This window comes from Chamaea fasciata, unplaced genomic scaffold (assembly GCF_029207755.1).
Source record: "Chamaea fasciata isolate MVZ Bird 193981 ecotype frontalis unplaced genomic scaffold, bChaFas1.0.hap1 SCAF_40, whole genome shotgun sequence".
In the NCBI taxonomy this organism is placed as follows: domain Eukaryota; kingdom Metazoa; phylum Chordata; class Aves; order Passeriformes; family Sylviidae; genus Chamaea; species Chamaea fasciata.
Window position 1 is genome coordinate 527,571 of NW_027094125.1, and position 17,228 is coordinate 544,798.

Sequence of the window (17,228 nt, forward strand, 5' to 3'; positions counted from 1 at the left end):
GCAATTAAACAATAGTTAATAGAATTTAAATTCACATAACCTAAAGTTAATGCAACTAAATACTGTTCAATACCATTGAAAGTAATACAACTTAAATTTACACAACTAAATACAGTTTAATACAATAGCAATTTAAACTTATCCAATTTAAAATTACTACAAGTAAATACAAATGAATGCAATCTGAATTTAAATTTGCAAACTAAAGTTAATGCAACTAAATACTACGTAATACCACTTAAATTTAAAATACAAGTTATATTTATACAGTTAAATATAATTGACTACAATTTAAATTTACATTAATACAACTTCAAGTTAATACAATGTAAAATGAGATTGCCATCTATCAGATTGGTATCAACAGCTACAAAATGCCTACAAAGTCAACTTTTTGCAAAAACTATGCGTCTTTTTTTGGGCCCTGTGGCCAAGCTTTCTGGGTTGGGAATGAACATGTTTGTATTTTTCAGCCTCAAATATTTCTGTCCCTTTGGAGTCCAGTCGATGTTTTCCCTTCCGGGTATTTGCACGTGTGGGGTGCTTAAGAAATACTCTTCTCCCTCCCTCAGGTACTCTTCGATTAGTGCCACCTGCAATCCCAAAGAAGTGGCGTCACAAGCAAGTCCATTTGCTTCCATAAAAACTTTAAAAGCCGCTGCAGTTTGTTTATTTCAAAACTGATAGCACTTAGAAACAAAAATACACAGAGGCTCCTCTTGGACAACTGGTGGCAGCAGTGATACCCGAGTTTGACGTTATTTTTGTTTTCTCCATTTCTGTTTGGATTCAATTCCTTCATTGCAGTGGAACAGACTCCCTTCACACAGAGCTCTGCTCTACAGACCCTGCATCGTGGGAGGATCTAAAGAATCAATCTGCCCCTTGCATTTAAAGCTGAAATAATTAAAAATAAAAATAAAAAAACTCCTGCTCTGCCATGCTGACAGGCATTCAGTGAAGTGTGGCTTCTTCAGGCACAGCACAAAGCAAATCAGTCTGAGTGTGGCTTCCTCTTGTACAGATCCATGTCCTGAGCTGTCCCCAAAGTGTCCTCAGCCCTGGCCTGGCCTGGAGCTGTGCCAGATGCTCTGGCCGTGCTTTGGGTCAGCCAGGGGGTGTGTTTTTGACAGAGGTAAGCAGGAAAGTTTCTGCACCGTTCCATCTGCTGCCCTGGGGCACCCAGGGCTCAAAGAGTCTGGGAGAGAAGCTCTGCCTCCTCCTCCTCCTCCTGGTGCCCATGGAGCTGCCCAGGGGGACCTGTTCAGGGGATGGGCTGCACATTGCACCGTGCACGAGGCCACGGGAAAGGGTTTTCTGCTGTGCTGCTGAAGCTCGAGGGGCACCTGTGCCTGGGCTTTGGCTCCTTTGCTGCCAAAAGATCCACTGCCACAGGAGCACGGGGAGCTTGGGGCTCTCCAAAGAGCCTCGTGGGGCGGCTCTGCTGTGATGTGCTCGGCACAGAAACGTGCAGAGGAGCAGAGAGAGCGTTTCTGATGCCAGCCTTGTCTTGAAGACGTTGAAAGAAAAGCCTTGGAAGTCCTCAGCTAGTATATGGGAAGTCTGGGGAAGACTGATCCCATAGTGCTTGACCCTATTAACCACAACCACCGAGCCCGCAGGACCCTTCAGCCAGAGACCAAATTAAAGTGTCTGCACGACTTTCCTCCTCTGTTAAACGTGCCTGTTCTGTTTTGGGGGCAGTGCTGGTCTCTGCGTGAGCACCAAGGGCAGAAAGAGGAAGGAAAATGGGTCCCAGGTGGTGGGTGGGGTGTGGAGTGAGGGCAAAGGGGACACCAGAACAGCAGCAGGATTTACGGCAGCTCCTTTAGGGCCATCCAGCAGCGTCTGCGCTGCTGGGGATGCCACCAGCAAGCAGCAGAGGAATGATGTCCCTACCCGGAACTGCTGTTTGGCACGGTCTGCCTGTGCTTTTCATATTTATAGAACAGGAGTGGGCTCCAGCCCCCCGAATTAGAACTGATCTGGCACATCAGGTGCTGACATGACTGCGCTGCTGCTGGCGCCGCGGCAGCGATGGTGTTTGCACGGCAGGGATGCAGCCGGACCCTCGCTGGCTCCCAGGCGAATCAGACACGTCTCCCTGCGGCTGCTGCCTGAGCCCAGGCACGGGTCAGGATTCACCTGCTCTGGTTTCACCTGCTCTGGTTTCACCCTGGCACCTCCTGTCTTTTCTGCCGTTTGAACAGACCAGGCTCAGGGACATTTCCTGCCCTTTGCTGCAGGCTGTTTGTTACCTTCTGTATTTTAGCCCACGCACGCTCTCCAGGTCCTCCTGCCAGGATGTCCACGGCGTCTGCCATCAGTGACTGCAGCTGTGGCACCGGGACACAAACAATCAGTGTGGAATTCACAGAGAAATCATTTCTCTGAACGCACAAAATAAACCCGAATTCAAATCCTTGAATGATGATTTTGCGACTCATTTTTCACACACTGAGCACGGCCAACTCATCTTTGTTTCAGCCCTTGCACTGCATTCTTGTAGATCTGAAATACCTTTATTGCCTCCCCACAGTCCCCTTCCAGGGTAGTCCTGGCATTGCCTCACCCTGCACCCTTCCCAACCCCTGGAAAATGGTTAAAATACTCTTAATTCAGAGACAGAGAGACACGGGTTGGATCCAGGGTGTCCTGCCCTTTAACATCAGTGTTTAGGAACAAACTGGGGAAAACTGGTACTTGAGACCTGTGCTGTTGGTGCTCTCTAAAAAAATTATCTTCCAAAACGTTGGGTTAAGTTAAAGGGAATCCAAGCGAAAAGTTTTTGGAGTCTCTTCACAAGCATTTTACTTGTGACAAGGAATTAAGATCTACTAGCACCGTGTCTGTAGGAACCAGCATCCCTGGGTGTGCTCAAGGCAGAAGGCTTGAGGCATCCCTTCAGGGGAGGTGAGGAGACACCACCTGGCCACTGATCCACAGCAAGGAGATGCTTCCCCCTCCTCTTTTTTCCCAACCCCCTTGGAAACCATCCCTTTTGGCCTCGTTGGCTGCAGCACTCATCCCACTGCTGGCTCTTGCTGGAGCTGGGTTGGGTCTGCCAAGGGCCCAGTCCGTGTTTCTCAACAGCCTGACGGATTCTTCACCTCTGCAGCAAGTCTGACAAATTACCAGGAGCTGGCAGACAGGTTTGTTCCCAGACAGGGAGCATGTCTGTTAGATGCACCCAGCACAGAAAATCAATTTTCCCTCCTTTCCCCCCTCCTCCTTCTCAGCTGTACCCCAGTTCAGGCTGTTTTGCTGCAGGTGCCTTCTGAGGTGTCAGAGGTGTCAAGGCAGCATGAGCTGAGTCATTGCTATCATGTTTCCAGACCAATTTGGAGAGGTTTTGGGGGCAGAGAAGGGATTTTCAATAGACAGTGACAGGTGAGTCCTGGTGGTTCTGTCAGTCACCCTTGCAGGTGATCAGCTCCTCCTCTGTCAAAGCACTGCAGGAGGATTTGAGAACCCTTTCAGGTCCCTACATTGGAGAAAGGACTTCCAGAGCACATGGCAACAGCACAGAACTCTGCCCTGGCCCTTCCTGCTCTCCCTCTCTCAGCCTGCAGAGGCCAAAACAAGTGTTGGAAATCAAAACCTACCAGCGGGCCATCCTCCTGAGAGACTCTCTGCAGGTAGGGAACAGTGGCCAGCTCAGCCATGGCCTGGGTCATCACCTGGGCGTGTTCCTCCCCTCTCTGCAGGTGGCTGAGCAGGCTGGCATGGTGGAACTTCTCGATGGCCCGTGTACAGGGGCCACGCTCATCCTGTGTGCCCAGAAAAAAGAGAAGGTGAGAGGAGAGGCACAGGGAGCACCCTGATCCTCGGTGTCCTGTGCCTCCAGGCTTCTCATCTGTGTTGGCTGGTCCTGCTGTCAGCAGTGAGCCAGCCAGCGCCTTTCAGACCATGCTGCTGGGACAGCCTTCAGAGAGGCACCAAAAAGACTTTCTTGCCACGAGCTCTCTAGGAAGACTAGGAAAATAAAGATGTCATCGTGATAGATGGGAAGGGGAGACAGCAGATAACAAACACCAACACAATTTTCTCCTTTGGAAGGGGTTTTTCCATCACCCCCTCCACTGAATGTCACCTGACTTTCCTGGACGGCTTTCCCAGCCTCGGGAAGCATGCAGGCTGTCAGCTCATGGTTTGGGTGCAGACCAATCCATGGTTTCAAAGACAGACCCTGGAGGAACTGAAACCTGCAGAGGTGGTCTCTGGCCTCCAGGCAGCAGGACCATGGCCGTTTTGGAGCATGTTCCAGCTTTCCTTTCCTATCTCAGCCACAACAGAGTGTGTATAAATGATGTTCTGAACTCCAGGCTGTGTGGCTGCAAAACCAGGGGGGCAGAATTGACTTCTCTTAAGTGGTGCCATGGTTGAATGAGCTTGGGTTCAGCACTGAGTGGGCTTGGTCAAAACCAGCCTGAGCAGAACAAATTAGATCACATGTTTGCATCCACAAATGAGGAAGAGGGCAGCAGAAAGAAGTGTTTGTTCTGTTAAACCCCAAATATATTATCTTTTCCTATCCAAGTAAGTGGTAGTGCTTGAGTCTGTAGCTGAAGTTTGGCCATTTTTAATTTAGCTGATGTGTGATGGAAATAATGTGGAATCATGTTTGTGGCTTGAAGACAATTGTGGAATACTTTAAAGGAAACAAAAGTGGCCCAAAAATCTCTGTCAGGGCCATAAAGAGATGTCAGTCCCCATCAGCAGAGCAGCTCTGGCTCTGTGCCCATCTCTGTTGCCAGGTTGGACTGGCACTGCCATCTGCTCATGGGTCAGAGGTTTGGTCTTGCTGGGATCACTGAATGCTCTGAAAGCTGAAGGGAACGGGAATGTGTTTCCTCTGACTATGGACATGGACCTGGCAGCTGTTTGTTCCAACTCAGTGACTCTCTCTTCTCCCCTGGGGCTTTCCTCCTCTCCGTGGCAGCTCCCACACTGATCCCTGAGGCTGGTTATGAACCCCTGGTTCAGCCCAGTTCCCTGTCCTGGCTGCTGTGGACGTGGCACCAGGGCAGCCCCTGCCCGGACCCTGGGGCTGCTGTGCCAACCTCCTTGGGGAAAAGGTCAGTTGGCTGCTGCCTTCTGTGCTGCTGGGGTCTCACCTGGCTTTTCTGCGAGGGCACTTGTGCTGCAGCAAGAACATTTAAATGTCAGAGGGGAGGTGTAAAGCTAGTGGAAAATACTGCTCTGCGGGAGCAGTGTAAATTCCTACAGTGGGGACTGGCTTGGGCAGCCCTAAGGCAGCACTCTGCTCTCATCTCTGACAGGATGCGTTCCTTTTCCCTGTGCCCTGGGAAGCAGACCTCTCTGCTCATCTCTGCTCGAACTGTGTGGTCCTGTTCCTCCAAATCCATTTACAGAAGAGGGGAGTCGTGGGGAATGCAAAACCTGCCTGATTTCAAAGTTTTTTCTCTTCCTGTTACTCTTTTGAGACTGCAGTAGTGGCAATAGAGGAATCTCATCTCCAAAAGCAAAGAGAGAATTGGGAGGGGTCAAAAATTTAAAAATTGCAGTTTTTCTGGGGCTTTCAGAAAGAGCAGGATTTTCTTGTGTTTCCAGTGTCCAACCCACACTCTGTTTGTAGGTGCAGCTTCTTGAAGTGCATCCAAGGGAATGCCCCCAGCAGGAACAGATCCTCTCCAGGGAGCATTTCCAGACCCTGGAGGAGCATGAGCAGCAGGAATTCCTCCCCAAAAGCACATGTCCCTCCCACACACCACATAACCGGAATGGGATATTCACCTTTATCTTGGTGCTTCCGATAAAAGCCAAGGCTGCCATGATCCTTTCCTCAGTGCTCTGCCAAAAGGTGTCGGCTTCTTCCTCCGTGCTGGGACTGAAAGTTATTTTCTGGCCTAGGAAATGAAATCACAGAGCCACAGAGGCTTCGTTCATTCATCTCCATTTTCTTTAGGGGATCTGGCAGAATGTTGGATGAACTGCAGGAGGAGCGAAGAGGATGGGAAGAGCTGCCTGGGCTGTCAGGGCTGCTGCCACTGATGGAAATGGGTCCTGAGACACCCCTCACGACCTGATCTAGTAAGGACTGTGGGGGTCCCCCCTGAGCCAGGCCAGTTCTTCAGCAAGTTGGCACACCTGGAAAGACTGGCAGTTTTCGAGTTACAAACTTTTCCACGGTTTTACCAATCTCTCTGTTTCTGAAGCCAAGAGTCAGTAAGTACTGCTGGCCAGAGTGAGATTCAGCCTTCTCTGGCAACAGGTGAATTCCATAAGGATCTGCGTAGGGAAAGGAAAATAATTTCCACTGTCATATTTCTTTACAGCTGTAAGAGAAGTTACTTTTATGCAGGAAAGAAAAGGGAAGTCTAAGAAGGAGTGAAATGGTCTCCAGAAACCTTGCCAAAACACAGATGACAAAACCAACACATCCAGCTCTCGCTGGGCTTTGAATCTTTGGGCTCTGCACCTGTCTGCATCAACAGTTTAAATTTTGCTGATGCCTGAGATTAATATATTCAGCCCAATTCCCCAGAGCAGCAGAAGTGTTTGAAGGCCAAGCAGCTCAAACTCTCCAACTGTCTCCAACCCTTTTGAATTCGGCTGCACAAACAGAATCCACAGTGCTTAAGGGCAGCTGAAACCTGCTGTTACCTGTAAATATGTGCTGCACATAATCAGGGTACTTCTCAGCAAAGGTTTTGTTGGCCTCCTTTATCTTGTCAGCCTTGTCCTCTTTCTCAAAAGGTGTGTACAGAGCAGAAAAAGAGTCTTCTCTACTGAGGGCTTCTTGAATCATAGCCTAAAAACGGGCAAAGAAATGATACATTTCACCTTGGGTAAAGGCTAGTGAAAAAAAACCCAAACAAAACAACCAGGTGGTTTGGGTGGAGACTCCATGAGCCTCCATCTTCAAGCAGGAGACAGGGACAAGAGAAACTGTCGTTCAGATGGAGAGAAAAAATGATTCTGTGCTCTCTGAAAGCCTCATCATGAAGCCTTATGAAAAAAGGACACAGTCTCGAGGGAAATACAGGTTGGGTATTAGGAAAAAAGCTTTACATGGAAAGAATAATAAAGGACTGGAGTCACCATCCCTGGGTGTGTTTAAAAAAAGACCGGACGTGGCACTCAGTGCCGTAGCCTAGCTGAGGTGTTGGGGCATGGGTTGGACTCGGTGATCTTGAAGGTCTCTTCCAACCCAGTCATTCTGTGATTCTGTGAATTCTGTGAAATGCCTCCAGCAGCCGTATCCAGCATTGTTGTGTCAGGGGAGGTTTAGGTTGGATATTAGCAACAAGTTCTTCCCCCGGAGGCTGTTTGGGCACCGGAACAGGCTCCCTGGGGAAGTGGTCACAGCACCAAGCCTGACAGAGCTCCAGGAGCAGCTGGACAATACTCCCAGGGACAGGGTGTGACTCTTGGGAACCAGGAGCTGGTCTGGGCGATCCTTGCGGGTCCCTCCCAGCTTGGCCCAGGCTGTCAGGTGTTACCTGCCAGTACAGCTGCAGGAGGTCACTGGTCTGCAGCCCCGCGCCGTCGGCCAGGACGTACAGACACTGCGCCACCATGGCGCTCCTGGGGACAAAGCAGAGAGTGGAGGAGACAGCCACAGGAGGGGACAGCCACAGGAGGGGACAGCCACAGGAGGGGACAGCCAGAGGGGACAGCCACAGGAGGGGACAGCCACAGGAGGGGACAGCCAGAGGGGACAGCCACAGGAGGGGACAGCCACAGGAGGGGACAGCCAGAGGGGACAGCCACAGGAGGGGACAGCCACAGGAGGGGACAGCCAGAGGGGACAGCCACAGGAGGAGACAGCCAGAGGGGACAGCCACAGGAGGGGCTCTGTGGCCAGGCTGAAAGGAGGTCCTGCTCAAAGAGTGTCAGCTGAGCTGAACACCAAAGCTCACACAGAACTCCCAGTCCTTGCCCAACTTTTAGACAAACATCAGCAAACGCATTTTTAAGCTCACCAAATTCTGCCAGAAAACAGTTGGGATTATTCACATTAATGTGAACTGGGGGGGGCTGGAGCTCTGCTCTGCTGCCCCTGAGATCACACACGCAAAGCCAGGGCGAGGCTCCCAGAGATTTGGGAAAAGCCTGGCTCCTAGAGGATGTGTCACTGCTGCAAGGAAAGGGATGCAGAGGAGCCCTGTGGAAGCCCGAGCAGCAGAAGTACCTGGCGGCCTCTGAGTATCTGTGCAGGCAGCGAAAGCAAGCGGCTTGGCGCAGGTGATTGCAGAAGTGAGAGGGGTTCTGAATGATGCTCCTTGGGGAGAGAACAGGGATGGACAGGGTGAGACTGGGGTTTCTCAAAAGCTCCTGAGAATCAAGCGGTGCCTGAGGCAGACACTGTGTGCCTCAGCTCAGTGCTGCATCTCAAGCGTCAGGGGAACTCCCTCTCTCTTCCTCTCTCTCCAGCTGTGCTCAATGAAGAAAACATTACTAAAAAATGTCACTTAAAGGTTCATTTCACTGTGGTTTTATCCTAAATGCAATTTCGTTAGAGGTTTGCGTATTGCTCCAGAAAAAAATGTTCCGGGGGTAATAGTCTCTCTTGCCTTTGGCATGTAAGTAACATAAACAAAACTGCTACAGCACCAGCTCTTGTTAACCCCCAGCTCCCCTGACAGGAGCAGCCGGTGTCTGGCCCATCTCCCCGGCAGCACTGTGCATCTGGAATGCATCAGAAGGTGAACCTGAGGTATTCTGAAATACTCTCTGTCCAAGGCAGAGGTGCAACGTGGGCAAAACTTGACCCTTCAACAGAGATGATCAGTCCGATCCGAACACCAGTGCCACGTGTAAGGTGTGTTTGCTTGATTCCTCTTTTCTCACTATCACACTGGTTCTTCCTGCACAGCATTTATTCCTAGGCTTAGCTTCAGTTTGGATTTCAGTCTCAGCAGTGGATCTAATCTGTATCTCCTCTCACCTGTGTGCATGATGCAGAGCAAGGTCAGGCTGCCCCAGTTTTAAGTAGCAGATGACGAGCATTGACTCGATCCAACTGGAAAGCCTGGAAATATCATCTGAAGAGGACTTCAAGGGATCCTCTGGAGCGAAGCCTTTGCTGCAAAGCTGCACATGAAACAAAACCGTGATTTCCAAATATTAAAATACACCTTTTGCTGGGTGGAAATGCTTTTTGTCACTGATCAGTGGAGAAAACTGACATCTAATAGACTCTGCCTTTAACTAAAGTCAGCCTTACAAAAATCAGCACAGAGGACAGGAGCATCTTTCAGGGATGTTCTGGGTTTTTTGTTTCTGAGGAGAGCTGGATTTAGAGACTGCTGAGGTGTTGGAGTCCTAGAAACTTAGAATTTGGGGTTTTAGTGTATGGTAATACATGTGAGTCAAGATGGAGGATTTTGGCTGTTGTCTTTGTCCTTCTTCACCTTCTTCTTCTTCCTTCTTCTTCATGGGTTTAGGTGGTTTTCTGTAATTGGGTGAAAAAGGTCTACATTGCAGGCCTTGAGTGGTCACTATTGGATCAAAAACATAAATAATATAGTGTCACCTTGGTACTGGGTAATTATCATTTAAAAGGCCTCAGAAGGAGTTAGAAGCACTCCATTGTACCTCGTTTTCCTGGCGTGCTAGTTGTGCCTCACAGTGTGTGAGCCTGTAAATACTGTAAATTGATAAGATATAATGAACAGTCCAAGTCCACACTCAGTCCTTCGTTTCCCATGTATTCATCCTGACCTTGGCAAGAGAAAAAAGAAGCCTAAACCCTTACACTGAGGAGCACCAGCCCTACAATTCTGTGATGTCCCAATCCCTCTGTCTGCAATCCCAGGGATTAATTCCTTCATCCATTTTCCTGGTATGTTCATTCGCCAGCTTTTCCTCATAGGAGGAGACAAAGTCCTCCTCTCTTCTTAAGTGACCCGTGATGCTGCCTCTACCACAGCTCATATCAGAATACAGGAGGCAAAAAAGCACTTAAGGAAGATGACACTTTGTCATTTTACTCACTGACTGCTATAATATTTATTGATTAAGAAATTACTTCACTATTGCAGGGAAAAAAAATTAAGAATAGGATATTTTCTTGTGAACTGGGAATCTCTAATATTTGACAAATGTTTTCGAATCAAGTTTGGCAGAACAGTGCTAAAGAAACATGCAGTGCCCTGCTCAGAGTTTCAAGTGCCTGGCTGAAGGGATTGCAGTCAGAGTGGAGAGAAAACATTCGCTGAGGCAGAGTGAAAACTCCCCAGTTATTGAGAGGGCATTTGTTGCTAATAGAGCTAAGATTAAAAAGAGAAGCTTTTTTTTTTCCCCCTCACTCTATGGGACTTCAATTTCCTCCACACATTAATACAGTTAATAACTGGAGAAAAGTACGAAATCACCTGACATTCTTTAGTTCAGCCCAACACTTCCCCCCTTCTGTGGCTTATTTATAACTCCAGTTTTCAGTTTTCAGGATTTCTCCCCAACCCCAGGCACTCCAGGCTGCTGCTCCTGGTTCCCTTTGCTATTCCTGCCCCAGGGAGAGCGGGGACAGCCCTGGCTTTGCCCTGCAGGTCACACCCGTGCCCCAGCCGTGGCTTTGCCGTGGGGTCACAGCCCTTTAGCCCCGTACTGGGGAAGCTGACAGTGGTCAGAAAATAGATTTTAGGCTCCAGGCAGTGCCTCGAAGCCTGTGGGAGAGCCAGGGACAAAACTCTCTCAGTCTGGCCTGGGAAATCGTGAGGAGGAACCCGAAACAATCCCTGTAGATATCCTCCTCCTGACACCTGGTGTTTTCCCAACTTATTCACTGGTAGAGACGTTAGCAAAAAGGTGGTGCCCTAAAGGAGCGATCCTATTCATTGTACCCAAACACTGTATAAAAAGAACCTGTCCTTCAATCAACTTTGCTATAGTGCCCTCTGAAGAAGTCGGAGTTCTACACGAGCCGTCCTGAATCGCACCGATACCGTACCTCCAGCGCCGCGGAGAACTTGGCGGCGGCTGCTGCGAACTCCCCTTGCCGGCACCGGGCGCTGCCTTCCCGCAGGGCCGCCTGGAGCCCCGCGCCAGCGCCGAGCCCGCGGCTGTCCTCCCGGGCTTGGCCAGGAGCCCGAGCTGCTGCCGCTGGCACCGCTGCTGCTGGCACCACTGCTGGCACCGCTGCTGGCACCGCTGCTGCTGGCACCGCTGCTGGCACCGCTGCTGCTGGCACCGCTGCTGGCACCGCCGCTGGCACCGCCGCTGGCACCGCCGCTGGCACCGCTGCTGGCACTGCTGCTGCTGGCACCGCCGCTGGCACCGCTGCTGCTGGCACCGCTGCTGGCACCGCTGCTGGCACCGCCGCTGGCACCGCCGCTGGCACCGCTGCTGCTGGCACCGCCGCTGGCACCGCCGCTGGCACTGCTGCTGCTGGCACCGCTGCTGGCACCGCCGCTGGCACCGCCGCTGGCACCGCTGCTGCTGGCACCGCTGCTGGCACCGCTGCTGGCACCGCTGCTGGCACCGCCGCTGGCACCGCTCCTGGCACTGCTGCTGGCACCGCTGCTGGCACCGCTGCTGCTGGCACCGCCGCTGGCACCGCCGCTGGCACCGCTGCTGGCACCGCTGCTGGCACCGCTACCGGCACTGCCGGCGCCGCCGGCTCACAGGAGCCGAACTCCGTGTCCGCCTCGTCAGCGCAGATCAGCTCCGCTTCTATTTCCCGGAGCCTGGCGGGAGGGATGTGAAGCGGCGAGCCCGGGAATGTCCCTGTGCCGCTCTCTGCCCGTGTTTCTGCTCTTGTTCCGGACGCTTTCCCATGGCTTCCTGCTTTTCGTTTGCGTCTCGCTCTGTCTGCGCCGCTCCGGGGTCGTTCTTTGTGTTCTTTTGCCTCCTGCCACGCCTGCAGGAGAGGGAGCGGGTGGTGAGGGGAGAATCGTGGGGTTTAAATTCATTGCAGAAAATCCTGGAATGGTTTGGGTTGGAAGGGACGTCAAGGATCATCTCATTCCATCTCCCTTCTGCTATCCCAGGCTGCTCCGAGCCCCGTCCAACACGGCCTGGGGCACTTGCAGGGCTCGGGGGCAGCCACAGCTTCTCCGGCCTCAGCACCCCCACAGCCCAGAGTTTCTCCCTAATATCCAATCTACATCTATTTCAGCTTAAAGCCGCTCCCCCTTGTCCCTGTCACAGCTTGCCTGCCTTTGTGAAATGTCCCAGGAGAGCTTCCTTTTGTTTCCAGAAGTGATTTCTGAAAATGCTTTACCATGGATTTTAGCACCAAACAAGATGACATGAAGGGGCAATGTGTTAAACGAAGAAAAGAAAAAAGAATGAAATGAAATGCAAGTGTCTGGGGAAAAAAAAAAAAAAGTCTTTTCATAGTCTGGAATGGAGATCTAATGTTCCTTCTCTGCTTTATCCTGCTAAGAGGACGGCAGAGGTATTCCGTCCTATTCCAAAGTACCATCTGAAATGCCTCTTCTGCTCCCAACAAGAATGCGTGTTCATTCATGGAGCACCGATTTCAAAATCTGCTGAAACATATGGAATCTATTTCTACTCTGAGCACATTGCTTGTGCTGTGACTGTAAGAAATAAAATCCAAGTTTCTAAACTCAGTTAAAGAATTCTACTGTAAAGTGCCTTCTCTCAGTTAAAATACTGGTTCCCTTGTTATCTCGTACCTATTGAAGGGTCTCTTTTGTTAAATACCGTTTACCCCATACCGGCCTTTTTCCCGGTTAAAGGCTACTTATCGCATTATCTAGTACCTATTGAAAGGTCTGCTTTGTTAAATACTGTTTACCCCATACCCATTGTTATTGTAATGCTTTCCCTGTTCAATGCTATTTACCTCAAAGTCTCTTCCCTTAGAACTGTATTCTTCCCCGCCGAGTACCCATCCCTGCCCTGCCGCTTCCCCTGCCGCTTCTCTCCCCCGCCCTGGCCCTGCTGCCTCTGCCGCTTCCTGCCCTGCCGCCTCCCGCATGGCCACCAATGGCACCACCCGGTATGTAAATGAAGAAGACTCCCATGGACCTCAGCACCCAGAAGGAGAAGAAAAAAAAACCCTAAAAACAATGAGCCAACATGAAACCAAGGGCCAAGGTTAAAACCACTCTGGGTCGGCAGAACCATAGAGCACCTCAGCAATCAGAGCTGGATTCCACCTCGTCACCATAACTTCAACAGCACTCGACCAGACCGGCATCTCTAGACCAGGAGGCCAATGCCGTTTTTCCCGGAGTTTTATCCGAAAAACTTTTACGGGAACGGAAAACCCAGCTCTGCTCTGCGGCAAAGCTGAACACCTCCTCCCCTGCGTCGTTCACAGCCCCACGAGTCCCCACCCACCTACAGCTGATTTTAATAAAAGAATTATAAAGGAGCTGGTCTCCTTGCCCTTCCTTATCGGTGACTACAGTGAAATTAAACAGCACCATCAGAGATCAGGATCCTGTTCTCTTTGTTCGTGTTCCCCATCAAAAGTGTTGTTAAGCCAACCAGACAGAGAAAAGAAGTCTCCTTTGGGGTAAAATGGGCGCCCAGAAATGAGGCACAGAGAAATGAAACCCACTCAGGGCTGGACAGGAGAGCCACGGCCGAGCAGCTTCCCCCTTGCAGGGTTCTTGCAGTTCCCTTCCCGAAGTCCCACCTCAAAAGGGTCCTGAGGCAGCTCGGCACAGCTGTACTCACCTCTGGGGCTCTTGAGGAAGGTTCCTGTTGAAGGAACATGTGGGAAAGGATCTGCTGGCTCAGACCAAGCTCCTGGGCCACCTGGAAGAACACAGGGATGAGCACACTCAGGTTTGCATGGCTGTCCCTGAGGACGTTGGTCCTAAATGGTCCCTAAATGTTTTCCCAGCCTACCCCAGCTGAGGAATTCCAGCTCGGGTCTTCCTCCCCTCCCTGGGAATCCTTTCAACCCCAGAGTTTGAAAATGGAACAAGCAACCTGCAGGAAAATATCTTACCTGATGAGAACACCAGGAGGGAAGTTGTTCAGAGCCCCATCCAGCCTGGCCTGGAACACTTCCAGGGCAACCTCTGTTTGCTCTGGGCAACCTGTGCCAGGGCTTCCCCACCCTCCTCACCATTCCTCCTCCAGGGAGGAATTTCTTCCCCAGGTCCAGTCGATCCCTGCCCTTTCTCAGTTGGAAGCCATTCCCCCTTGTGCTGTCCCTGCAGATCCTTGTCCAAAGTCCCTCCCCAAGTTCCTTTAGGGAACTCTCCCTGAGTTCCTTCAGGGGCTGGAAGGAGCTCTAAGATCTCTCCTGAGCCCTCTTCAGGCAGTGGTCTCAGCTCTCGCAGCCTTTCCCATGGCAGAAGTGCTCCAGCCCCCGGAGCACCCTCTGACCCTCCCTGCGGGCTCCTCTGGGCCACGAGCAATCATCTGGGAGGGGACTGGGAGAAACCCAGCGCGGCGTCTGGGCAGCGCTGAGGCTGGGCTGTAAACTGGGGTGCTGGGGATGCAGCGAAGAGCTGCTCCCTCGTTAGTGCCCGCACTGACGGAGGAGATGTGAGGCCTTGGCATGGCCAGGAGCCCCCGCTCCCTGCCAGGCTCGTCCCCACGGCCAGCACCAAAGCTGCTGCCGGCTCCAGAACAGCCCCGGGAATGCCCCGTTGTTCCCAAAGGGAAGCGGCTGTTCCCCGTGGGACAGCCCAGGCCCACGAGGCCCCTCGGGGCCCGGCACAGGGGGAGCTGCCCCTTCCCCACCCACCTGCCGGGGCTCCATGGCTGTTCTGGCAGCTGCCGGGTTGCAGTTACACACCCGGGGCGGTTGGAGAGCCCTGCCCCGGCCCAACTGCCCCGGCCCAACTGCCCCAGACCCCGCCCAGGCCCGGCCAGCCCGACACTGTTAGGAAAATTAATCCACAAACGCCAGAGGTTTATGTCCAAAAAGGAGACTAAGGAGTCCTTTTACTGTATTCAGATTAAGGGAGAGGCCATGGGGCATTCCCCCTGGGCTCCCTCAAATTTTGGAGGACGCAGCCTCCTGTTTTATCCTCATTTCCCGGCCGCATTTCCCTCTCTCTTTCTCCATTGGCTGAGGTACTTGAGAGTTACAGACTTCCCGGAGTGCCTAATACCTAAAATTCCGCTTTAATGTATAACCCCCCTTTTAATTTTTAATTCTTACGGAATTTATGGGTTTCCCCCATTGTTTCTTTCCTCTTTCAATATCCAGTTTCATTTATCAGCAAACCTACAGTTTGTTTGTAATGGCAAATATCTTCTTTTCCATTCATCAATCAGTGGAATCCTCCCCATTGTTTCTTTCATCTCTCAGTGCTGGTTTTATCTACCAGAAGATCCTCCACTGCTAGTTTGTAAAGACAAGTCTGTCATTCCTCTTGTTATAAATGCATATTAGAAAGTGGGCTTTTTATACTGTATTGTGTTTTATTAATAGAGTTTAGAAAGGTGATGAATGTTTTTTCTGATTGTGACATAGGGTGAATAGTAAAAAGACTAGGTTTTTTTTCTCTTTGTAATATCTGAACTGACCAAACCAGAAGATGCAGAGAGAGAAGATCCTTCTACATTGCTGAAATTGATAAGACCGAGACAGTGGTGAAACAAAGGCTACAAGAGAGAGTTCATTGATCTTCTGGTATCAGAAAAACTCACAGGCACCAACAAGGACTTCTATCTAATAAAATGATAATTTAGTACAGTGGGGCAAGTTTCGAAGGAAGGGGGGCCAAAAACCAAAAGGACATCTGGACTCAAAAGAATGTTTGAAAAAAACCGCATATGTAAAAGGTTAATCCTTAAAAACAAGGATTTTGAAGGAGTGAGTGTCCTTTTCCAGGGAGGCACCCTCGGCCGAGATACCTTTGCTTTCCTGTCTCCTAAACTGTCTATTTTTTTTTTTTTAATAAAACTTATAAATTTTTCCAAGAGAGCGAAACTCATTTTTTCACACTCTCAACACAGACGGGGCGCACTGGGCAGTGCTCCTGCTCCTCAGCTGCTGCTCGGCAAGGCAGGGATGGCTCCGGGCTCAGCTGCACTGGGGGCACTCAGGAGCTTCCAAACCAACCCCTCCTTCCTCTGCCGGGGTTCCTGCTGTGAAATGTGGGGTTGTGTTTCCTGTCAGGTAAAAAAAAAAAAAAAAAAAAAAAAAAAAACACCAAAAAAACCAAAAAGTGACCCATGTAGTTGTTGTGAAATATGTCGAATGAGGCCCGGGGACAGTTATGAAAACGAGTTTTAAAAAACAAACAGGAAAAAGAGCATGGAAAGAGGCTTTTTGGACAAATACTTTGCATGCTTATAAGTGAATAATGTGAGTTTTAAAGTTCTCACAATATAAGTTTAAAGGGTTTTTTTAGGCCTTTAGCATGTAGGATAGAAGAATGCATAAGTATTATTATTTGCTTTGAAACAAAATTATTGTAAGCTTTGAGCTGCTTTGTAGTGAGAGGTTTTGAACTACAGCTTTAGGATATATAAAAGGAGTGGTAACCACTAAATAAAAGAAGGAAGTGAGCTTATCCTAAGCTAAAAAAACTGAGGATCCTGGAAAGGAAAACTGGACCCCATCATCACAGATGCATGATCCTGGGAGGGGAAGCCAAACATCACCATCACTGATGTATGATTCTGGAAAGAGAAAACGGACATCACCATCACTAATTTACAACCTTGGGGTAATAGAAATTCGATGTCACCAATAGGAACTGATCACAATGGGGTATGGAAATCGGACTTCACAAATAGAAACTAGGAGGAAACCACCAAAAAAACCTGCTGAGTAGTGCTTTATGAAGATGGGCAATAAATACCAGCAAAATTCAGCATTCGGGAACCCCCCACTGTACCCAGCACGCTGCTTTGCTCACATTTTATCATTTGAACTAATGAATTGATAAATTGATTGTTGCTCGATATATTGGCTGAGTGAATCTCTTGTTCATTACAATGCAGCCAGGCACTGGGCTGGGCTGGTGCTTCCAATGACCCCAAAGCCCATTTTCCTGTGGGAGCAGCAGCTGTCACTGTGCAATTGGTGGCTGGAAGGGACGTCACCCAGGTCCAAACACTTCTGTCATTGCGGGCCCGGGTTTCAGAGCCGCTGTGCACAATTCTGCCAAAGTTCATCGCAGGCTTTGGGGTCAATCACTTTGGGAACCAAACTCAGAATTGGTAACAGCTCTCATCTTGTCTCCGACTGGTGTTGGCCAGAATTAGATTTAAGATTTGTTTTAGATTTTCGTGTGAAAGGGCATTTCAGTGTGTTCTGTCTGCAAATATTGCAGGCAAGTGGCTAATTTTATTTAAGCCTTACCTTCAAG

General features: G+C 50.2%; 1 protein-coding gene across 1 annotated transcript; it reads right to left on the reverse strand.

Moving 5' to 3' along the window:
* Positions 1–223: 223 nt before the first annotated feature.
* On the reverse strand, positions 224–13,684 carry LOC136303677 (spermatogenesis-associated protein 16-like). The gene is made up of 12 exons (XM_066207268.1): positions 13,624–13,684; positions 11,569–11,827; positions 10,919–11,085; positions 8,915–9,060; positions 8,159–8,248; positions 7,467–7,551; positions 6,628–6,775; positions 6,112–6,252; positions 5,758–5,870; positions 3,606–3,770; positions 2,259–2,336; positions 224–593 (listed from the first exon to the last, which is right to left on the reverse strand). The coding sequence occupies exons 1-12, from the start codon at positions 13,660–13,662 to the stop codon at positions 387–389; spliced, it is 1,638 nt and encodes a 545-aa protein (XP_066063365.1). The 5' UTR covers positions 13,663–13,684; the 3' UTR covers positions 224–386.
* Between the last annotated feature and the right edge of the window lie 3,544 nt (positions 13,685–17,228).